The sequence below is a fragment of the Bolinopsis microptera genome, chromosome 7 (assembly GCF_026151205.1).
Source record: "Bolinopsis microptera isolate Bmic1 chromosome 7, MBARI_Bmic_1.0, whole genome shotgun sequence".
NCBI lineage: Eukaryota > Metazoa > Ctenophora > Tentaculata > Lobata > Bolinopsidae > Bolinopsis > Bolinopsis microptera.
This window is the reverse complement of record NC_087078.1, coordinates 7,825,239-7,850,965: the sequence shown is the minus strand read 5'-3', so window position 1 is coordinate 7,850,965 and position 25,727 is coordinate 7,825,239. Positions and strand designations below refer to the sequence as shown.

The window sequence follows — 25,727 nt, the reverse complement described above, 5'->3', positions numbered from 1 at the left end:
TATGTTGCCCAGGGAGGTTTTAAAATCAATGGTAAAAAGACTGAGGCTATGGTAATTGTTAAAGCAACCTCTCAAAGCAACCTCTCTGCAGCATCTTGCTGGAAGATGCTGCAGTGTTTTCAGGAAACACTAATATAGATCTAGAAGGAGTGAGCGAGATGACTAGTGACCGCAAAATCTGCAGGGAGATGATACGACACAAACAGGAGTTCATTGGTGCAGGTCACTCAAATGATTGAGGAGACCTAATTAATAAAAGTAAGTACAACAACTTTTAAAATGTGCACACGAAAACACTTCAGGACAAAAGAAAACCTGAAAAAGCGATCCACAATTAGATTCTATTCTAAACCATACTAAAAATTGAAAGACTTGATGCAATAAATACCAAGGTAAAGAGGTATGCACTTTTCAGTAGAGACATTTAAAAATTCTTGGATTAAAAGAGGTAGTAGCTTAAGAAACTATTCGGGAAAATGCTGTCAGATTTATAAGAGATATGAATGATGCTACTGAATTGATATTGCAAACACATTCGATGCCTTCAATGGAAATGTGGCTCTGTTCATCATGACACTATCATGCTCAGAATTACCAACTTTACCAACTAATGTAACCAATATTTATATATTTGTCATCAAAATGAGAAAAATGAAATTATCAGACTGCCAAAATGAATGCATGTAAACACTTTAAAAAAATCTAACACTTATTTAACTTCGGACATTCCAACAGCCGCATTGTTACACAAGTGTAACCAGCCAATTATAGGAAACCGAAGGATTCTATTATACATTAGGCCAGTGACGGTTAAAGTAGTGTACCATAGGTTTTTATTCTGGTACATAAATACCTAGACTCTAGATACCTATTTTGAAATCAGAGGGAACAATAGGTATTTAAAGGTATTTTACCAAAGATAGTCTAGGGCAGCTAAAAGTTACATTTTTTTTATTTTTACAATTACACCCCAACTCACCCACATATGACAAAAAAGATATGGAACAGATCTATAAAGCTCATGAAATGAGGAAAATGAAAAAGTACAACAACAGAATCATCCAGGTGGAAAAAGGCACCTTTACCCCACTTATATACTCAACAAATGGCGGATGGGGTCCACAAGCCACAAGATACCACAAGAGACTCGCTGAAAAACTATCCCAGAAGAGAGGAGAAGACTATGCGGCTATTATGTGTTACATGCGCACCAGGATTAGATTCTCAATCCTCAGGAGCACCCTGATAGCGGTCAGGGGTGAGAGAGGGAGACGGCAATCGTATACATTGCCAGTCAGTGTAACTTCTTTTAACTTGATACCTGCCACCATGGACTATGAATGTTTCTAGACACTATCCTTTTGATATTGAGATATTGGTATCTCAGATCACGTGTACATCGTTCCTTTTTTTATGACACATTAATTTATTGACACTCACAGCTATAATTTTAATCATTGAATCAGTATTTTTATCTGTGCTCTGCGTAATGCATCACATGAATCAGTTTTTTAATCTATTAACTTATTACACATTTGTGCTCTGCTTTAGCATCACTTGACTATTTAAAAAAATTGTTTGTTCAGGCCATGACCTTATAGTCAGCCAATTGGCCATTGCTATATTATGTGTATATTGTTTGAATATTCTTATCTCTGTACAACGTGCTCAAAATACTTGATTCAGTTTTCAAGATTGAAAGATCATTCAAACAGTATAATTATAATAATTATAATTCTATACAGTTACATAATTGAAACAATTATGGCCCCTTATTGTATGATAATAGTATGATATCTAGTAATTGATAGCTGATTTCTGATTGGAAATTTATTTATGCTGCATGGTGTTATGACTATTGGTATATACTATAATATTTATCTATAAACTTGATTCATTTTTCCAAAAAAGTTACATTTTTGAAAGTTTCAGAAGGTTGTGAGCAACATCGATTTTAAGAAATTTCAGGTGAAAATTTTATGATTTTTACTTACTGTTCATTTTAACTTTTTTGGAAATAAGAGAGAAAAGCCCATGATGAGAAAAGCCCATATTGAGGTGAGATAATTGAGCCAGATCTTCTCGACAATCATAGCAATTTCGGATACAGACCAGATATATATGAAAGAGCAAATTTGGGTTTACCTCTCAGTGCTCGTGGGCTGCAGTCAACATGTAAGCTCACATTCTTTGATGTAAGGATTTTCATTTTTTACCTATATTCCATACAAACTGTAACTGTTAATTCAAAGGCTTTATAGGACCGATATTGGATGGGAAGAGGAATCTTAAACAAGGAAGGTTCTCAAGAACAGAACAATGGTCTTACAGAAAAACATATTTTATGTTTACTGAACAGTACCCTAACAAGATGCAAGATTGTCGTTTCCTCTAACTTTCGAGTCCTTCGATAATTGAAGAGATGGCTGTGATTGTGGCTGAGAACATCAAAAGAGAACAGCATTTCCACAGGATGGCTTTCGTTATGACACAATTGGCCCTATTATAACTGGTAATTTGATGGTTGCGGTTACAGCAAGTGCCATCGATGCCTGGGGTTAGCTAATGACTCAAATCAGAAATCATGATTCATAAACTTAACACTACACACTTCGAAACTTCTAAAAAATACATGTCTTAACCTCCCTTAACAATGGTACTTTTTTTTTAATTTTTACTGTGTCATAGAAAAGGAAAGATGTACACGTGATCTGAGATACCAATATCTCGATATCAAAAGGATAGTGTCTAGAAACATTCATAGTCCATGGTGGCAGGTATCAAGTTAAACAAAGTTACACTGACTGGCAATGGTACTGAAAAAAGCAATGGAACTGAAAAAAGCCCATACAGAAGGCCCCTACAGGATCCATGAATTTGGTTTTCTTTCGTGCACAATATTAGTTTTGCTGTTTGCAGCTTACAACTGCAACATTAACATCTCTAACGGATGTAGATTCGGCCGAATAAAATTAAGGTAAACACTAAATTGGTATTTTGAACAGAGAAAGTGGACCAAATCGGTAACCTGTAACCCGTACAAATTTTGAGAAAAGACAATTTTTTTTGTTGAGAAAAGACAATTTTATTATTTATCACCAATTCAATACATAATCAATAAATATATATCCGAATAAATTTGATTAAAAATTAAATGATACAAGTATGCTAGCAGCTAGCGCGCTTATATTTGATAAATATTCACGCTGTTAAAATGGGTTTTACCACACCGCCACTCACATTAGCACAGTTGGTGAACGGACTCAGGCGCTGTTAAGCTTTTAACTTGATGATTGTTATGATTCATAATATTATACTTTATAGAATCAGGCAAATTAAAGGAATAAAACCTTTTAACACCTCTGTTCAATTTGTTAGTTCGAATGACACGATATCATTAATTTTAATTAACCAAATGGAGTTATTAACCATTTAACTTCACTATAAACTAAGTACCGTTTAATATAATTATAATAAATGAAGCATAAATCGGTTCGCACAATCGAAAATTTTGCAATTTAATTAATTTGCAAGATACGGCATTTTACCTCAATGAAAGCTAAAAAATGTTATGATTTCGATATAATAAATTAATAAGACCCCATAATCCTTTGATAAATGAATTGCTATGAAGAGTTTAGTTTACTACTATTACAGAGTTTAGCTTACTATACTAAAGTTAAGTTTGAAGAATTTAGCTTTCGGATCATGCTTATCCAGTTTGCTGATCTTTTTCTTTTTTTGTTCTTTTTTTGTTCTTTTTTTGTTCTTTTTTGTTCTTTTTTGTTCTTTTTTGTTCTTTTTTGTTCTTTTTTGTTTTTTGTTCTTTTTGTTCTTTTTTGTTCTTTTTGTTCTTTTTTGTTCATTTTCAAAAACTTTATATTTATTACACGCGATTTTTTGTCATACGTTGTATAAACCGCCGCGCACGAGTATGCGGCTCTCCCTGTATCGTAGAAACTCTATAGTGAAGCGACAGTGGGGGTCACCACGTTGCACGTGATACAACGATTTTTCACTTCTCGGCTTTGGCGCGGGTTTTATGTTTTGAGAGTTGCGCGCGGTATTATCAGTTATGAACTTTTTAAGAGTTAAAAGAGTTCAAACATCAAAGAAAATAATAATTTTGTTTTACTTAATAATGGACATTAAACATTTTTATAATTTAATTACTGCTTCAAATTTAAATTGTGAGCTTGGAACTATAAATTGTAAATAAATTTAAAAATATATAAAACGGAAAAATGACGTAAACGCAATTGTATTAAAAGCAAACTTTATATCAAAATAAAAATTGAATATACATGCATGCAATTTTGTAGTTTTTGGTTTTATTATCTAGCAAAATCAAAAATCAAAAATTGAAAACGCGCGCTTGCTCTAACCAGAGCCCTTTCGCTTGCAGTAGCGCGCGACCGCCGTAGGCAACTTGTTAAACAAGCGCGTCACGCAGTACGCGTATACACATGGCTATGTGAAAACGCGCGCCAAGTTTGAAGTTAAACTTGACGGATGTTACTCGTCTAAATTTCTTCGAAGTAGCGCGCGCCGCTTTATTCTCGAAATGGCCCGACGGCAAGTGCTACGAAGTAGCGCGCGCCGGGCCAGATCATTAACAATGGTCAAAAGTTAAACTAGTCGACGGTCAATATTTAAAACAAATATTTTAAGAGTATCACTTCTTAACACCACAGTAAGTGAAAAAACGAGCAAGTGACTAATAATATAAGCTAAGTAAAAAGTACAACTAGCGTTTTAATAATATAAATCACTTTACACTCGAACTTCAAAATTTTCATATAAAGGCCCCCGATTGTCGCGTGATGCACTACTGGGCCGCGCCGCGCATCAAATGTTACTTCTCGTTAGATCAGCGAGATACTATTGACTTCACCTAACCATGTGCTTTCGCGCCACTTCGGGCGCGCTTGTTTCACAAGTGAGGCGGGCGCGCGCTACTGCAAGCGCAAGGGCTCTGGATAGAGCAAACTATTGACCATCGTTAATGATTTGGCCCGGCGCGCGCTATTTTGTAGCACTTGCCATTTCGAGAAGAAAGCGGCGCGCGCTACTTCGAAGAAATTTAGACGAGTAACATCCGTCAACGAAATACACTAATGAGCCTGATTGCCGAGCTGTGAATAAAGAAGGATTGACATCGTCAATCACTTAGTCAACCTGTAATATTTATTCATCCGTTGGGTTAGCTATTTTTCTGTTAGGTCTTTGCAAGTTAGGTCATTGCAAGTTCCAGCAGCTGACTCAGCTGAATGACCAGACAACTGTGATTTAGGGTTCATTGTGAAGTAAAGGTTGCCTCATGAAAATATATCGTTTTAAGGGTATCCGTCAGTTCACATTCATTGGAGTGTATTTTAAGCACTAAGTATATTGATTTCAGATTTTATATGATTCAAATTTAAGATTTAAATAATAATAATAATAACTGCCGGCAGTCGCTTCGTGCACTGCTCGTGTGGCCGGTCTCGGCAGAGGGAGCAATCCCGATGTCGAGACCGCGATGAAAGCTTAGATGTCAAGACCAGGAAACTTAGATGTCAAGACCAGGAAACTGATGAGGATAAATGGAGCTCACCACCCCCAAGGAGATGTTGATCGGTTATACGTAAGCCGTCAACTGGGTGGCCGTGGGCTACATAGTATAGAGGAAGTCGTAAAGAGAGAGGAGAATGCACTCGCCACTTATGTGGTGAGAAGTAAAGACCCAGAACTGATTGCTCTGAAGGACTACTTTGTCAAAGACAAGATACTCTTGGGCGAAGAGATAGAGAAAGATATCGACCGAACACAACGCGAGGAAATCCGCAAGGAGAAGTGGACTGCTAAAGTGATGCACGGACAGTTCCCAAGGCAGATGATGGCAGTGGCGTAACGAAGGGCCCTGCTGACCCCGCTGTGCAGGGGGGCGCCGTCTTAGGGGGGCGCCAAATCGTCCTTTGAATGTGGGACAATTTTGAAAACTTAACTAAAGTACTAGCAAAACTGCGCGTTTTGCTCTAGATACACACTTTTTTAGAGATTTTACCGGCGTATCCTCTAAAATCACCTTATTTGTTCAATTTTAGGGAGGGGCACCAAAAGAGGAGGGGGCGCCAACAGGGGGGCGCCTTTTCGGCAGGGGGGCGCCAACAGGCGACGTTACGCCACTGGATGATGGGTATAGCGGACCCGTTAACCTCTTGGAACTGGCTCACTCAACAAGACTTGAAGAAGGAGACAGAAGGATTGTTGATAGCATCCCAAGACCAAGCACTTAGGACTAATTATGTGAAGCACAGGATTGACAAAACACCTGGCTCTTCTCCCCTCTGCAGACTCTGCAGAAATCATTACGAGACAATAGACCACATACTGAATGGGTGCCCAAAACTTTCACAGACAGAATATAAGTGTCGGCATGACAAAGTAGCTGCCGCATTGCACTGGAGTCTGTGCAAGGAATACGGCTTCCCACGCAGTAAAAGGTGGTACGAACACCGGGCAGAGAAGGTGCTGGAGAACGAAAAAGTCAAGATATAGTGGGACTTCCATGTCCAGTCGGACCACGTTATCGAACACTGCAGACCGGATCTCCTCCTGGTAGACAAGGTAACCAACGCAGCAACCATCATTGACGTTGCAGTCCCAGGAGATACCCGGATCCTGGATAGAGAACAAGAAAAGATACTGAAATATCAAGACCTAAAAAGAGAAATTAAGAAGAACTGGAATTTACGAAAGGTCACAATCGTCCCTGTGGTGATAGGCGCATTAGGAACTATCACCATTAACTTTCGTAAACACCTCGACGCAGTCCACTGCAATCTGAGCATCTCTAATCTCCAGAAGACAGCTTTGCTTGGATCAGCCAGAATTCTCAGGATGGTCTTAGACATATGATTTTATTGAGAGTATATTACACTGTAGATACTCTATATTTAGTTTATTCTTCACTGGATACTGTAATAAACACTTTTTACCTGGTCCTCTTATATCTCTTCCCTTGCTATGCAAGCCCTGTCTCTTGTTTATACAATTTTTAACTCGTATATTGGGTAGACTGTGTATTTGTTATGTATTTTATATTATACAGTTTTGTGTACAAGTAATTATTGTTATTTACTGGACTAAGGGGTATACATGTGTTGGAGTTTTTCTCTTATTTTTCTTCTCTTGCTCTGCATGCCCTGATTCTTGTATAAACATGATGTTTGTTATATTGTATATTCTTGTATTGATTGTGGTATTTTGGGGGTCAGATTCAGCAATACCCAATGGGTACTTGCTGAATCACTGTTTTATACACTCTGTAACCAGTTCCAGTGTTCCGTCCCTTGCCCTGCAAGCCCTGTTTCTTGATTATACAGCATTTATTTATCGTGTATTACACTGTAGTATGTAATAAACATTTGTAGTAGTGTAGGATTGTTTGAATTTCTTTTTGCTAGGTTTTATAATATTTATTTGTATAATTTGTGATTGTTTCTCCTGGTTTTCTTCCCTTGCGTAGCAAGCCCTGTCTCTTGTAAAAACAACCTCGAAAGATTTGTAGATACACATAGTCTCTACACCTTTACCCTCTGGTCCCTAGGATCAGCTGATCCCGGGCCAGAGGAAAACTACCGACTGCCAAGGTTTGACGCCTAGGCAGTCGAGACCTCTTATTGAGACCCTTTATAATAATAATAAAGATTTTGGCCACACAGCCAACTCAATTCGATCATTAAAACCCTACTCGAACTCAACTCGATTGCAGTTCACATCAAGTTTAATCAATTCTTTTAAAAAGAAAAAAACTTTGAAATTTGCATTAAGACTTTTCATTAGGCACACATTTACTGTTGAGTCCCACGCAATCACATTTATATTAATCAGTCTTAAGCTGTGAGTTGCTACCCATTGATGATCTAAGAGTTCTGGGTGTAATTGTCCGTCCTTCCCACTTCCCACAGTTTACTACCTCCCCCCTTCTAATCACCCACTTAACTTCAGGTTGCTCTTTAATTTTCATTTTGAGCTGTGCAACTAGTTGGTTTCTTGCCTTTTGTTCAGCTGGGGTTCTGTCTGGTGCTACGTAGACACCAGAAAAGGTATTTATCCGCTTTCAGTCGTGGTTTTTTAAAGTAATAAAATATTTTCAGTCTTTCCTTTTTACTATCCAATTTGCCTGCATCTTGATTTTTCTCCTTCGAATAAGTTAGTCTAAGTTCAGTTTTACTTAAACGAATAGTACATAGTATTATATAGTTCTATGTTTACAGTACATTGCAATGTAGAATGTAGATGCACTGAAGGGGTACCGTAGTAAGATCATTGATCCTTTGGCCCCTTGGTCACGGTTTTTCAACTTTATAGTTGTTTCTGATAGTAATAGAGAGGAGTAATATGTATCAGCTGCTTTTCAAATCAAATCGAATAAAAAATAATGACATAAACATCATCACTAGTCTTGAACATTCTTCCTAATTTCTTCATTATCAGTGTTACGATTGATGGAACAAGGGAAGCCAGTACTTCCTATAGGTAACTTGCTAAAGGGGATAAAACGAGGGTTAATAACATTGCATCATCAGTATTATTATATAAATATACTATATAAATACTGCACTGAACATTTCACAGTCTTCGTCATTGAAAAACAAACAAATTTTAACATAATTTGGCTTTTGGTACCATGGAAAAATGTCGTTCCTAGTTGAATTTATTGCCTGTTAGAGGTCAGTGCTTGTGAGTAATTGTATTGCGTGAGTGATATTTAATCGCACGCATTGAAAATGAAGTCTTAAAATCTACCTTTTTTAGAGGAGATTGTCCGGAAAGAATTTTACGCAAAATTTAACATTTTCTTCTAGAAATAGGCTTTACCCGCAAATTCTATCAAAACAACTAATTTGTCCAATTTGACAATCTTACTTATCAACATGAAGTGATACGCCATTGCTCTCTCGCTGATCATTTTTATAACTCACTAAGAAAAACTTTATAATGTTAGATTATTATCGTTGACTGTCATGTTATGATGTCATTAATTATTATATTATATTAATTATACCAAATCTTTACAGGAAGCCATGGCATTTCCTCCAAGTCCAACTATTTTGATGGTCCGAAAACTTCCGATAGACTTAAGTAACGAAGAAGCATCTGATCTTTTACAATATTTTGGTGCCAAGTCAGTCAGTGTCATGAGCCCGAGAGGTCACATGAGAGGCACTGCGTTTGCAGAATTTGGTTCTCGAGAGGAAGCTGATATTGCCCTAAAAAAGTTACATCAAGCACCACTTTTTGGTTCAAGACTCGTTGTTCAATATTCAGAAAAGAATTTCATGCCTTTTGAGGCGCCAGATTCTGTTATTTTACCTCAACCTCCAAAGGCCACAGAAAAGCCTCCACAACCTGAAAGAGTGGGTTTGAAAACCGAAAGTTTACCGGACCATTCTCTTCACTATTTGTACCCACCCCCTACATCGCAGACACTTAGTAACATTTCTCATGCTCTGGTTGCTGTACCTCACTTTTACATCCAAGTTTTACATCTTATGAACAAAATGAATCTTCCTCCTCCATTTTCAAAGTCGACAGAAAAATCTATATTTGAAACAAGTGCATCATTACCACCACCTTTACCATCTTCATCTGAGTCAGAATTAGAGTCTGACCATGAGGAACCCCAAGAATTGGTTGAATCTAGAACACTTGAAAAGGAAAAGGAGATTTTGGAGGAAAAGAGGATTGCTACTCAGGCGTTTATTGAGAAGCATATGCCTGAATCAGAACGAAAACGTAAAAGAGAGATTTCTGAACCTGATCCTGGCCATACAGTTAAAATGAGCAAAGCAGTTTGTAATGAGGAAAGCAAATCTTCGTCAGTAAATGAGTCAGTTGATATGGATTTGAGCGATAGTGAAAACACTGAAGCTGTGGAATTACCTACAGTTAAACCAAGCGAAATTGATGTGCCATCAAATAAATCATCTCAAGAGCCAGAAATTCCGTCTAGTTCAAATGTTACCACTGAGATGAAAAACAGAGCAATCCCCAAACCTCTCAAACCTGATTATGAAGAACCCACTTCAAGCTCAGAACCTACATCAATGGTAGGAAGTCAGTCTGAAAAATCATTTGAGGCTGCAATTCCCGAAACTATTCCTGAAAAGATAGCAGAACTACGCAAAAACTACGCAGAACTACGCAAAAAACTACGCAAAAAACAGTTTATTGATCATCAAACGACTGTCAGATCAAAGTGCTTGACTCCTGATAATTTTGCTGAACACGCTGTACTCAAAAGGTATGTCAAAGGAGATCCTTCCTCAAAGCTGTACATAAAAAATCTTAACCACAAAGAGGTCCAGGAAAAGGATCTAAAAGATTTGTTCAGACCTTACCTCGAGTTTTATGGTCGTGATGAGCAGGACAATGTACCTGAACTTCAAATAAAACTGATGACACGTGGTCAGATGAAGGGACAAGCTTTTATCACGCTACCCAATGTTGAGGCATCAGAAGTTGCATTGTCCGATTTGCATGGGTATGTTTTACATGGAAAACCTATGGCCATAATGTTTGCTAAGTCTAAGTGATACTTAGATCACACTTTATTCAACAAACATTAATTATAAATCAGAGGCAACATATTCACAATACCGTAACTGTCCTTTTTCTCACTTTTTACACAGTTGGGAGATTTTGGGACTCGTTAATACGCTGCACATTTAGATCCCTGGGAATTACAATTTCTTGTTCCCACCTCACATATCCATCATAATTGGATCTACCTATTGATTAGTCCACTTATTTCATGCTAATTGATTGCTGGTTGAATGCACAATTCGCAAAATTTTGCTGCTCTTATATGTTGCCTCTGTTGTAAATTGATTAAACCTTTTTGGTCAATTTTTCAGTATGTCATGCTTTATTCATACTTATTTCTTTAATTTCGGCAAGAATTTACCCGAAAATATTTAATTTAATTTATTTATTTCAATGTATTAATCACAATAATTTTTAACTTGATGTCATGGAAAGTTCTTGATGTTTTATATGGATCCGTTTTATTATATCATGTCTCATTACATATTTTACATATTGTACGTTAGTTTAACTACATAATCAAAGAATACAATGCTGATTATAAAATACTAACCATTGGAATGAGCCAAATTTAACCTCTATTTGCTGCATTGGATTGTATCAATTGACTTTAAAATGTCGATAATTTTCATTGTAATATATATTTACTTTTAAGGTATTATTACTATGCCAACTGATGACCGAAGTAGTGACGTGAGAAGAGTGAAAATACCAAGAAGCGATTCTGGTGAGAAACATTATTCTAAAATAAATAATTTTTCTTTTACTTCTTATGAAATGAGTCAATTAAATTTCTAATCCTTTAAAAATGTCCCATTGACTGTCATCTCGGTGCTGACTTTTCCTACACGTCGTATCATACTCTATATCCAAATAACGTCCATCTTGTTTCCAGGGTTCGGTTTGACGGTATGTGGAGGATCAGATGTGCCTCATAAGGAGGGTGACAGTGGCATATTTGTGAGCGAAGTGTCCCGCTCTGATATCGACCTCTGTGTTGGTGACAGAATACTTGAGGTTTGAAATAGTTCTAATTCTTGATATTTAATAGTTTAATTTTGACTTATCAATTATCATGGTGATAGTTTTTTCTCTTCTTTTAACTTTATATCAGATACTGGTTAGTATAGTGGTTGGTTATCATGCGATAAAAACAAATTTACTATTTGAAAATTTCGTTGATGGGAGTTGTTCTCATGTTCTTCAATAGTCCTAACCTCGTCTCATTCAGGCGAACAGAGAGACGCTGATGGACGTGTCTCACGATGAGGCCATCAGAGTACTAAAGAGCTCTCCCAACGTGTTGGAACTTTTAGTGGAACCTGCTCAGCTTGAATTCAGTGTAAGTAGCACTTAAAATTAGTTGTACATCACCTGCTTTACTTAATATAACTGTACAATGTACATTACTGTGCATTACTGTGCTATACCTCAAAACTCTGGCCGCTAAAATCTCAATAATAGAATCATGCACTAAAAGCTCTAAATTTAGAGATCAGCTCTATGCGGCTGTGAGCCTGCCTTCACCTGCTTTTAGTAGTGCTAATCTCGTATAATTTTACAAGCTTACATAAGTTAGCTGCGTCTTAATCCTAATGTCTGTGATTTAAAGCTGACGACCAGCACAAATTTGCAGCTATTAGCGAAAACACTTATAACTATATATATAGTATTGATGTACAGTCATGTAAATGAATGGTATCATACCCAGTTTTAGATTACTTAGACATTCTTAAAAGGGGATATAAAAGTTGAAACAAGTGTGATATTCACACCAGAACAAGTGTGATATTCACACCAGGACCTCTTGAAATGTACTATTTACTATTTACTTGTAATAATTGTAGGTAGTTCTTATCCAGATCTCATCTTCAGGTATCAACTGACGACTTAGCAAGTCTTATGATGACAGAAAACGGTTTTATCCACACAGACTCGGTGAGTGTTGAATTTTACCCTTTTTCTGATCTGTAGAATTTAACTCAGTTCTGTAATTATATCTCGAATATGTTGTCATGGTTATGATAATATCTGTGTGTATCGTGTCGCTGACTGAGCGTTTATTCGTATTTCACTGGCTAAGATTGAGAGATAACCGCACTGTGTGATGTGTGGTATCATAATAATATGTACTGTGTAGACTGTTCAATCTAGTCAATATAAACAATTGCTTTCAATCTCCTTTAGCTTATTTTACGGAAAAATATGGTCCAGTCTGGTGTATTGCTTCCTACCGAAGCGTAAAGCTGAAACATTTTTACTTCTTAACTTCCAAATTTACCATATCCGTTATCAAGTATTTGAATTCGTGAATTGAGATGTACCATTCCATAAGATCAACCTCTAAATTTAGTGTTACACAAAATGTACAACCACCCCTTATCCCAGAAACATGACCCATAAACCACGTACACACTACACAGCTATAGTATTGTCTGTGTCACGACCCACTACTGACCTACCAATATATACCTAATACCTGCCTAATTTGTTCTCATGAATGTTGTGCAGTTGTACAAGTTGCTTACTGGGCTACGCCGGGTGGTTCGCCCTATTTTCCTGTAATTAGCTAATTATAGTACATAACGACTACCAATTACACTGATTTATTAAGCTGGTGATGGGAAAACTGGGTTGCAGCCTCGTCCGGTACGTCTTATTACTGTATATACTCCACTACACTCTTTAAATACAGCTACAGGTAATAGGTCTAATACTGTCTTATACGATGCGGAGAAGAGTACATGTAATGATTAATGAATATATGCAGTATGCACTATTGCAATGTTCAGCTCGGGTATATTTGTAGTGTAATTAGCTGCGGGAGCGATTTTAAAATATACATTTGAGTGTGGTTACTGGTTCATTGGTTGACGTGAATAATTAAGGTTATAAGAAGAATGAGTTATGCAAAAAACGTGTGTTGTTCTCTCAGCTGTTATCTTGTTATCTGTATCTGCCATGTTATTACGTGTGCAGTGTAAGGGAGAACATTAGATTCTTAAAGTCTTGGGGGTTGAGGTAAAGGTTCCCTTCTGTGCTCTATTTCTACGTATTAGGATGTACTCAGATGAATTCAGATGCATTGAATGTATAGTGTATACTATTCAGATATTCCAGTTCTAATAGAAAAACAAATTAATGGCAATATAATAATAAATCTCAGTATCGTCAAAATAATACATCAAAGTTTTGAGCTGCTCATTTTTTCAGTAAATTTAAAGTTCAACGTCGTCGTCAAGTTTTCTTCGTTGTCAAAATCTAAAGAAATCAGAAACTGACAAAATGCAAAAAATGTATCATCAAATAAGGTATAAACGCCTAGATTGCCGTGAACTTTTTATAATCTCAATACTGAAACTCCGTTTCCTTCGTCGTTATTTCTCTTCAGGCGTGGCTCATGAGCAGACACTTTTTATCCAATAAACCAGACAGTTACACATGGTTTGCTTTCAAATTCTGAAAGGCATTAGACAGATTTTTTAAAAGACTGTAAGTGCCTTGTGAGTTTTTGCGGATGATTATTATCCAGCAGTAGGTCTAACTCTAGTTCCTTGAGCCAATCTGAAACTAGGAGTGAATACTATGAACACAATAGGATTAAAGCAAGACAACAAAACTGGGGCAAGAACTACAGTGAAAAACTGAACAACTAGGGTTCTGTAATTACCATGGCCACCAGAGAATACAAAGACCATCGAGGAAACCATCGCGATATTGTTGACGATACTTCCGAAGTTCGTTACCAGGATTTTGAAACTGCTTTTCCTTGAGATAGCTGATTGCTCGGCTAGTGGCTCTCTCCTGACCTTCCAGAGGTGGTGGATGGTAAGGAGTGATGTTAAGAACGATAGAAACTGGCAAATGACACTCGGAAAAACATAAATAAGTGGAATAAATCGCTTAGCGCTACGTTTTAACCCTAAACTATTCGTAACCAATTGTTTATCAACGTGGTACACAGAATCACTGTGGAATGCAATGTAACCATTCATAACTAGTGTATATATTTCAAAAATCACAACAGATATGACGATATGTTTCAGCCTCAACGGGTAGAAGGGGAATCTAATTTGGATGAACCTGCAAATAGCCATTAAAGCTGCTATGAAGTTCGGTGTCAAGACCATAATCCATGCCACCAAGCTGTAGAGTCTTACTGGAATATCTAATACGTATCGTACCCTCTCAATACATCTCTCCGATTTTTGTAAATTATTCTCGGCTACAGAGCATTCCTCTCCGACAGCCTCTAGTACCACTTTTATTGGTATGAATATGCAGGTAAAGAAGTCGAAGACTGCTAGAAACCGGAAAAGGAAAACTGCCACTGAATTTCGTTTTCTGCAGTTGTAGATGAATACGGCCGGGTTAGCAATACTGGAGATGATAAAGCAAGTCACAAGATACAAGATTACAAGAATGTCGGGATAGCTTGTCCCACCTTCACTGAATATTGCCATCTTCTGATGAAATGTAACTAAATTTTAGTAATTCATTCAAGTCAACTGAATCAGTAAAATATAGTATATCTACGAAGATCCTTAAATGTTAGAACATATTATAAGACTAAAGTAAAATGAGTGCCCACAGAGGAACGACCAATTGCGCCCTCGTCATCAGCAAACTAAAGAATACTAACCCCACTCAACACGAGAAATATTCTCAAAACGTGCCTAACATCATAAACACGTGGAACTTAGAAAAGCGTAGGGCAGACGTTTATCACATGCATCTCGCAGTTAACGTTACAGCTGCTGATTTATTATAATGACTTGAATATTGCAGCTGATATTCGACGATGCCTAGGTTTATAAATTACTAACTATACCCCATGTGGATTGTGGATTGTGGGGGACCATTGGCTCATCGTTATTAACTGTAGCAGGTGTTTTTAGGAACTCAATATAAGTATTGATTAAATCCTTCCCTTGCATGATGTAAATTAGTCTGGTGATCTCCAAACATTTAACCGGCATAATAGGTCTACACAACACTCACCAGAATTATTTTGTTTTTGAACGGTTGTTTGCTCGTTACTTAAACATGTGAGTGTGAGTGTACACTCTATAAACAAAGAAAATTAGTTTCATCAAGGGAAGTTGCTTTAGCATATTATAGTTAGTATGTAAATTGTTAAAGCTTTATAAAAATAGAAGTCACATACTAGCTTGTATTCACATCAAACAATTTAACATGAATAAGTACATTGTGACAATTTTGCTGCATACACACTTTTTGAACTTATCGATTTTGCAACTGAAAAGTTGGGCCACTTTTTTCAAAAATGACTCATATGAACGATGTTAAAATGTTGTTGAGTCTGTGTAATATAACTGAATATAATCACATCATCTTATTACTTTATTACATCAGGAATACCCCTTGACGTGGTAGCCAATAGGAAGAAAATTCTCGATTAAGAACCGTCGCTGGTGCATTTATCATTGAAGTATTACCATAGAATAAAATTATTGGAAATATCATTAAGATATGTTTCCTTCAAATTAAGTTAAGGGTGTAAAGAATGACTTTACTCAGAAATAAGGATTAAGGCTAGTTTATGTGCGGTGTCCACGTCACGTACAGCCAGTCGTGTAGGGTAACTGATATATGATAGTTATACCAATAATTACTCCGCAAACCTTTAATTAATTAATTATTACCTGCACACAATCTGAAACTCCACTGCCATAAAGTAATGGATTTGTGTGTAATATGTTTAGCTTTCATTTTAGACTTCACGTCTCCCGAAATAAAACTGCGAACAAAGTGAAACAAGGAACTAAGTAAACTGTAAAACCAAATTTCGTCACGCATTGGACTTTATCAAGGTTACACTTGATAAAGTGTATTTCGGGAGACGTGAAGTCTAAAATGAAAGCTAAATTCGTCTCAAACTCACGCTCAGCCTTAAGATATATTTGTGTAATATGTTAGCAAAGAAGTAGTCCAGTGTACGATGTATAGTTACTTTTAATGCAGTACACACTGCAATAAGTGACGTTTCCTTGGGCGAGGTGGTAATCACATAATATGTGTACACATGGTTAGTTTTTAAACCTTCACGAGGAACCAAACCTGATTGTTTTTAAGCATTATCTCATTATTAGATACTGAAAAAGTAGGAAGCTTTGCCAAGTGTCCAGAATTTCAGTCACGTTTTTGGATAATTTCGAAACCTGGTTTATCAGGGTTTCTTATTTCTGATCACATCTTATGTTCTTTATCTGAACCAGCATGATAAAATCTGGATTAGCGCAGGAGTGTAAGGTTACCACGATTCATCGGATGTTGAGTGTTTAATCTTTACTCAGATTTCGATCATGTGCCATTCGGTTCAATCAGAAATACTCGCGAGAACCGGATGGGAATCAGCCTTAACTCAGCTCAATTGAAGCTTCTTGTCGCCCATCTTGGTCCATGTTTAGACCTGGTGCAATAAAAAGTACCCTTGGCAATGTATTTTAAGTAGCTTTAGATTAACATATTATACTTGTTTCAGCCGATGGTGGAGTCAATCACTGAGGTAGATTTTGGGGTGAGTTAAATACCATAAACATGTATAATTACACCCACCGCACACCCCCAATGTAGCCATGAAAGATTACGTGTATTCATAATATCCTGAGTTGGCATAATTGATAAGGCTTCGTGTCTGTCATTGAAATACTGTACGTTTCTTCAGTAACTCCACGACACGTACCGGCGGGTTATGTTAATTATAACCACATTTCAGACGCGGGAAGAGAAATTTGCAGAGCCTCCGCTCGAAAATGGAATCTTGGTACGTGAATTATTTGTTTAGTGTAACTCTCTGACTATTCTCTTATGTCTTATCGGTGGGATTCGTACAAAATATTGATGTACTAATTGCAAAACCAAGAGCTAGCTGTAAGGGTTGGACGTGTTTCGACGTAACACGCGAAGCCGAACGCTTTGCGTGTGAATAAAATCTATCGCCCAAGCTAAATTACGCGCGGCGCAGATTTTAAAATTCAAGCCAGTCTGAATACAGGCTTTGTTGAATGCGTGTGGGTGTACCATGATGATAAACCATAGGCCGTATTATCTTATCGGCATAATATGATAAGCCCGGACCAGCTGTTGTTTTTGTGTAGTCTTGGTTGGGTCCCTGTAGTAAATCTATATTTATTGACCAGTAACCAGTAACCAGTAACCACCATAGTTTGCTTGATACTTCTAACATACCATTATATCATATTCGCTGAGGTCTGTACACTATTCTGACAGATACTGTGATTATTCGCTAGATGGAATAATCACAGTACAGATTACAGCAGATAGCAGCCACGCTGTAATCTAATACAATATAATTCTCGACGTATTCGCTAATTCGTGTTGCTCTGTATATTACAACAACAGGTTTTAGCCTTGTTAGCTAGTCAATAATGCAGTGTGCTCGCTTGATAATGTACTCATGCACTGTGCGTCTGGCTCGCGTGTTATAGACGATCAATTTTTCACGTACACGTGTAATAGACAAATCTTGCTGCGTTATCACGTTATGGAGATCTAAATAGCGTTCCCTTTTAAAGTGATCTTATAATATACCAAACTTGGATAGTAGAAACTGGAAATGATTAATAAGATGATGACTCATTTTATTTCTGTTATTTCCTCTGAGTTTTTGCTTCATGTCTGAACCTTAATTGCAAGTCCACGGCGACTAAATGCAATTATTGTTCATTGCTTGGTTACTGTTAGTGTGTTGACAGACATTGTAATTTCCTAATATGGGACAGTTAATATCCCAGTGTTTCATCTAGTAACAGTCTAATTTCACTCTGTTTGTTGTAATACTGCGGTTAAATTATATTCACTTATATTCATTTTAGGAGATTACATCCTAGTTGTAACATAGACTTTTCTTTAACCATTAATTTAATTAAACTGAAAAACTGAGTCGGTCACCTTATTAACTTGTTGCTATGGTAATATACAAGGATTATTATGTTCTGTTGAATGGAATACATGGATAGTGTATAATATATGTGGATACCTGTGAGCCATTTGATTAATCGATAGTAGATGTCTCGTAACGGCGTCCATTGACTTGTACTTCGTTTCAGTTCCACACTGTAATTAATAAAGAGAAACGTTCTCTATTCAATATGTCACGAGCTAACTCACTTCTTTTATACTACATAACCATACACAACACATTACCTTCTGTCACGTTAGTCTTTTGATACCGTTCTATACTGTTCTATATACTCTACTGTATAAGTACTCTGTGATAAACAGTAAACACCTTCTATTCAGTTGTACTTGATATTTGGTCGCGTTTGTATCGTGACGAGCAGAGTGTACGTGTTTTAACTTTTATGGAATTTTATTCATTATATTGAATTATGGCCATTAGAGGGAACATCGCTACCTCACATCCAACGGAAAGTTAAATAAATACTGTAGTTCTAGAGCCGTGTAGTTGTACACACAAGTTCTTATTGTATTATCCCTTACTTCACATGCCTCTACATGGTATAATAACATATTACATCAGTAGATACCTTTACTAATCTACTGTTCGTGTGCGACGTTAGGGATTTTCTTATCAAATTTTATTGCTAATACTGCTTTTTAGGTGGGTTTGCTATAGACATTTTCACATCGATTATTATCTGTGGTTTAAATTTATCGCAATTTGCAGATAAAATGTTATTTTTTGCTTAATTTGCTAAATGCTAATCAACTTAAAGTTTAAACTTTGTTGAACAATTGATCTTTAACAACTCATGGCTACCCTGACTGTACTGTTTTGGATATATAGTTATTTGAACTACGGTTATTGAAATCGTCCAGATGGCACATTAAATTATTGTAAGTTGCCATGTGAATCAGTACACACTGAAGTTTGTACGTTGGTATCCATCATAATCACATATAGAGGCTGTTGACTTTTGTTATCATTGGTATGCTGATATACATGGAATGCTAGGAATTTCCCCATATGGCATGGTGCACTTCTTATCAATATTTGCACAGTGTGATTACCTCTTATCAAGGGTAACCCGATAGTGTGACTACTACACACTGTATTTTGAGTTTGAGTAGCTGAATTTTCAAGCGTGCAACAATTTTACTGGTCAAACTTGATATCACGTGATCTCTTGGCGAACCTATAAGTTAAGTAGTTCAATCACCTCACTACACAAACATGTTTCTCTTGGTCCTCCTTTTAGTTCTGGTTGCAGGATGAAGAAAGATTTTTGTATAATCCTTGGCAGTCTTTGACTTGATGAATACGATATTCATATTTTCGGTCCAATCACACGATTGCCATATGTTGTAACCAACACGACCCTTAATTATATCTACCTTTTCATTAACCCATTTGTTAAAATGTGCTTTGTGGATTTATCGTTTAAGAGAAAGTCCCTCCCTCGCTTTTTATGAGTCTACTTGATTAACTCATTTAAATGATATTTGTGGTTAGAAACGGAATTTATGATTCGAGGTATTATTGCGATCCATTACTCCCCATTCGATAAGATTTCAAAGAATAAAGGAACATCAAACAACGGTCTTGCTTCAAACGTCACATATTCGATGTGACGTTTGAAGAAGTAGTATACATTATGTATGATTTAAATCCATCATGTAAGTACTAAGTAGGGGACATGCTCCTCAGCAACCAGCCGAGTGAGTTAAACCAACTCTGATAAAATCGACATTTCAATTTTGATCCAGCTAAATATTGATTGGTCGCTAATATAGCCGCTATATTTCCTAGAACATCATCGAAAGCAAACAGTATTTGGCATATTTTCAAAAATTAATGATTGTATGAACATAATTCGATTACTAAATCAAATCATTAAGAGTCATACTTAAACTATTGATTCTTACAATACCCAATTAATAGTGTTATCTTTAATCAGTAGTCTTCTTTCTGTCACCTGTAGTCTGATTACCCGGAAAATACCCAAGTTAATGTTGTGGGAGTCGTGTGTGTGTGACACTACTCTCTTGACTGCAATGTATTGAAATGAACATAATGTACTCTAACACATCACACCTGGCGTGCGCGCGTCTTAAGAGAGTAGCTAGGAGGATGATTGTGATTTGTATACTCTAATTGTAACTCGTAAAGAGTGGACCGTGTTACGTGTGTAGAGGAGCTCCGTGTATAAATGAGTCTCGTGATTATAGTGCTGGGTCACAGTGTTATACTTCGGGGGCTGCTCACTCCTTTATAGTTTGTGTGCTGTCGTATTATTTTACATAATATGTTGTAAAGTAAGTTTTGCAGCTTTGACTGTGACTGGATTCCTCAGAATATTTGCCTAGTATATTTTGTAATGTACACTTTAGTTTATGCCTTCTTTAATTAAACACTTCTAAATAACACGATCTAAGATTTAACATTTTGAATATTGTATTTAAAGATCTGTAAATCGAATTAAATTTTCTTATGCATACCTCCAATCTCCATATTATATAAGTTGTAAACTCGAAAGTCGTGATTTTCGTATTTTGCCGTGTCGATTGCGATGTAATATGAACTGCCACGGGTCCACTGGGAAGTTGCATATCCGATAGGCGTGATTTCACGTTGTCTTGCTATTAAGCAATAAAGATATTTGTCTCAAAAGACCGTGATAGCTCACGCTAGAACTGTTATACCGAATAAGTTTTTATAAATGTAATACATTTGTAGCGTTGTTTAACTGCAATACCCTTCTCTGTATGTGCCAATCATTTCAATTGCTATCTTTGATAGAGCGAGCCCATATTCCAGTAATATATCAAACTTATCAAAGATCACGTGCTTTCTCTGTTGTAAGATAATGACTAATGACATTAAAGTTTAAACTGGTAGGTCATGAGATCATGGGCCGTCTCCAGACTGCAGTTGCCCCACTGCCCCAGTGCGGAGTGCGGAGTGCGGAGTGCGGAGTGTGGGAATTATTCAAAGATTTATTGTTTTACACAGTTTCTTCTTTTGTTGTTCAGTGGTCATGTTGTTGACAGTGAAACATTGTCAATTAGTTGTTTAAACATATGTGTTTTGTATCATGTTCAATGATTCTAGATTGGATTTACTAGTTGTATTATGGCATGTTTCTAGATATATTGTGTTTCACCCCACAGTCACCAACCTCTGAGGTTGGTAACCTCACTGTTTTATAACTTTCTATAAATATTTAAAGAATTTTACGATAAGATAAGAACGAAATGAGAACCGCATAATCTTTTTTCATTTTATTTAAATCATACTTCTTTGTGGCATGTTGTACAAAAAATTTACAAATTTTGCCGTACCGCGCTCCGATGTATATAGTCTGGTATTCATACCTTGGTATGACATTCTCGTTCAACGATATAACTGGACCTTAATCATGTTAATGGGATCCAACATCATACCACTGAAATAAAACTTGATTTCTGTGAAAATAAACGATCTAAAATACTCATCCATTTGGTCGTTACTAAGAATCAGTGATCGCCCAGTTTTACTGAGAAAAGTGTACGTGCTTACTAGGAAGTAAATGTAGCGTTTATAACCCCTGATCTCAACCTTTTAGTCCTATTTTATGCAAAAGTTCTGCGAGGCTACGTCGTTTTGTTCAGTACCGTTTCATATATCAGATTTTTTTCAAAGTTTTTTGATTTGGGTTCATTTGCTTTTGAAAACGCTGCCGACTTTTATTTTCTAATCTTTGCTCCAGGGCCTCAGCTTTTTGAGTCCTCCATCTCCATTTCAGACACTAGTTTAAGCTAGTTTTTTTGAGCTTCTATACAGCGCTTTCCTTTTCAAGTTTTATACTGTCCTAATACTCCTTGTTTGATAGATAATGATGTCCACTACCATCCTCCTCCTGACCCTCCTCCCTCTCTATAACGCAGCAGACTGCTACGACACTCTCTGCCACGGCACTGACGACCCTCAAACCATCATCCCTTGCGACCAATCAGCCTACAACTGTACCCAGCTGGAGGATGGAACCCCCATATGTAACCCCACTCCAACCCCTGGTGAGGGAGAAGGAGTAACGTGCCTCTCGGACAACTTCTACTGCTCTGCAACAGAGACTGGAGCCGCTCTCTGTGTCTACGCTACCTCCTCCTGCTATAATAACAGGTGCCCGGGAAGAGGTGCACAGAGCACCAATTACATTGACTGTGATGAGAGTGCCAACACCTGTGGATTTGATGATGATTCGGATGTAGCAATCTGTATACCTGGAAATCCTGGACTAGGAGTAAACTGTACTGTTAGCGATGTGAATGATCAATTTTACTGTCAGAATGACTTGATAACAGGTGTGGCTGAGTGTGTCTACCCTCCTCAACACAGCTGCTACGATACCACATGTACTGGGATAGAAGCCTTCAACGAAACCACCATAGATTGCGACCAAAAGGATCACCGCTGTGTCCTCAGTACGGAAGGGGAGCCGTCCTGTGTAAACACTACTCGTGGGGCCGGGGTGGATTGTTCAGGCACGGAGCACGAGGACTTTTATTGCAATAACGGAGACAGTGGAGCTGCAGTTTGCGTGGTCACTCCTCTAAGTAATTGCTACAATACAAAATGTGGAGGAACTGGGGATCAAAGCGAGAACTTTATTGACTGTGATCAGTCTGCGAATGTGTGCCAGGTAGATGAAACTGGTGCCCCTATTTGTTCTCCTCTGTCTCGTGGGGCTGGAGTCAACTGCACTATCACTGAGGAAAATGACGAATTTTACTGTCAGAATGACCTTACAAACGGACTTGCCGAATGTGTTTACCCGCCCGTACATGATTGCTACGAAACAACCTGCACTGGAATAGACGCCTTTAACACAACTGTCATTGACTGTGACCAAAGTTCCAACAGATGTGGCTTCAACGCCACTGGAGCACCAGTGTGTATTGATACCACTCGAGGAGCAGGGATCGACTGTGCACACACCTCTGACCTTGACTTCTATTGTGGTACCAGTGAGGTCGGTGGAGCTCAATGTGTCTTTACTCCACCTCAGAGCTGTTACAGTCAGTTTTGTCAGGGCACTGGGCTCAACAATGCCTCTTGGGTGAGCTGTGATGGAGCTGAACACCGATGCAGTGTTGCTGATGACGGGTCTCCTTTGTGTGTTAACGGCTCCAGAGGCTCAGGAGTACAATGTAATGAAACTCTCAGTTTCCACTGCTCCCCAACTGAAGGCAATCCCTTCACTGCTTCTTGTGTGTACCCTAAGCCATACGATTGTTACAACTCTAAGTGCCAGGGAGTATTCAACAACTCTGACTCATTCCTAGACTGTTCCCAAGATACTGGGTATTGCAGTGTCGATGCCTCTGGACTCCCCTCGTGTATATCCAATGGTAACCAGACAGGCGCAGGGGTTCTTTGTTCCGGTAAGTTCTCCTGTATGGCTGATCAAGATACTGGGGCTGCTTTTTGTAGGACCGATAAAGGACTGGCTAATCTTTGGATCATCATTGGAGTTGCAGCAGCTGTTGTGGTAGTTGTGATAATAATTTGGGTCGCCAGAAGAAAGTGGAGGAATTCAGAGGATCACCAGTATCTACTCGCATCCTCCTCCTAGCTGTCCTCCTAGCTGTCCTCCTAGCTGTCCTCCTAGCTGTCCTCCTTGTCCTCCTAGCACTCTTAATAATCTATCATCAAAACAATGCTGTTGTTTTTTTTTCAGGTTCTATGTTTGTATACATTGCAATTGTGGAAAAAATTGGGCATATATGTTAATATTTAAGTTCCTTTTTACAATTTTCATCCACCAATAAACAATAAATGAATAAAGAAATATTTTGCACTATTTTGTACTGAGCACAATTTATAATAATTACAAACTCTTTATATCACCTAATATTACTTAAAACGATGATAAATATTCTTATGGCAGTATTTATTAAGTATCGGTATTCAGTTTTGCATGCATATTGCATATTGCATGGGTAGTTGAGTAAAGGGATGTTTCAATCACTTATACGCATTTAACTTTTAAGTAATTAAATTATGTTACATACATTCTGTATGCACTACGATCAATATACGTTCTAAGCTAGGTGTTTCGTTGGAAAGATTTCAATCCATAATTCATACTATATCTAATAAAAGATTTGACCAATATCTTTATTTTTAACTCGCTTTTATTTTATGCTATTTCAGTTTTATATATTTTTTAAAAAGGTTTTTTTCACATTCATAGTCAAACATTATAATTTTAATTTCTCAAGCAGTTCAGACATTGAAAATTTATTTCGTTAAAGAAATATTTCAAAAAAGATATACCTTAATTCCCAAAAATTTGGGCGACAAAAAATTTGAGCGTGCCTCTCGCCCAAATTTTTTGCAGACCAAATTAATTGCATAAATCTTTTCCGTCTGCTAAATTTTTTGCTAACCAAACTTTTGGCATTTGGCATGTGGCCCTGAAATCTATAGAAAGATGGCTTTTTCTTCATATCCAAGTGAAATAATATTTGAAATTTTAGTTTTTTAATCTGTCATTCATGGCTTGACCAAGTAAAAAGGCTTATATTTTAAATGAATAGAAATAACTGGAATAGCTAACAGCTACTAATAAAACAAATGGCTAGAGGTACGGATAGCTAGAGATTTAAACAAGATCTGCAAATGGATTATCATCCACCGTAAACTCTGATCTACAAGCATCAATTATACCCGACTTCTCAAAGCCTTTCCTTATGTCATCTGGCCTCCCTTTTAAATATACAAAAAGTTCGTTGATCCAACGAGCGTGTACTTCACGGATCACTGTCAAGCGGGTATCAATTTTCACATTGTCTGATGAAACTCCTCCATTGAGCTGACACACTATGTTTTCATAATGTGAAACAACTCAGACTACCACCTACATGCTTAAAATTGAAAGCAAAATGACTGGAATAATAAGGAATAATAATGAACTAAGGCAAATATCTAACTGAAATTTTAATGGAAGATCGTTCATTTTTCGAAGAATTTGTGCCCAAATTTTCGGTCGCCCAAATGAGTTCAAATTTTCTGCCCAAATTTTTCGGGCTCAAATAAATTGTGCTCAATATAATGGCACACAAAATTTTTGGGAACTAAGGTACCAAGGGTTATTGTGTTGTTTATTTCATGCTTTTTGATATTATGTCAAATGCTTATTTTC

The 25,727-nt window shown here is 37.2% G+C and overlaps 2 protein-coding genes across 3 annotated transcripts in view; both read left to right on the top strand.

The window, feature by feature from the left end:
* Window positions 1-25,727, top strand: part of LOC134818856 (disks large homolog 2-like) — an 88,333-nt gene that overhangs the window by 57,820 nt on the left and 4,786 nt on the right. The window contains exons 1-7 of one of the 2 annotated variants that reach the window (XM_063828548.1): window positions 9,048-10,531; window positions 11,249-11,320; window positions 11,489-11,610; window positions 11,825-11,935; window positions 12,469-12,531; window positions 17,099-17,134; window positions 17,333-17,380. In XM_063828548.1, the coding sequence (XP_063684618.1) occupies window positions 10,492-10,531; window positions 11,249-11,320; window positions 11,489-11,610; window positions 11,825-11,935; window positions 12,469-12,531; window positions 17,099-17,134; window positions 17,333-17,380 (492 nt within the window). In that variant the 5' untranslated portion in view covers window positions 9,048-10,491. Of the gene's footprint in view, window positions 1-9,047; window positions 10,532-11,248; window positions 11,321-11,488; window positions 11,611-11,824; window positions 11,936-12,468; window positions 12,532-17,098; window positions 17,135-17,332; window positions 17,381-25,727 lie in introns of those variants that run through there. The other variant, XM_063828549.1, reaches the window with a different exon arrangement.
* On the top strand, window positions 9,072-11,085 carry LOC134818840 (RNA-binding region-containing protein 3-like). The gene has a single exon (XM_063828525.1). It carries the CDS (start codon window positions 9,072-9,074, stop codon window positions 10,581-10,583), a length of 1,512 nt encoding a protein of 503 aa, XP_063684595.1. The 3' UTR covers window positions 10,584-11,085.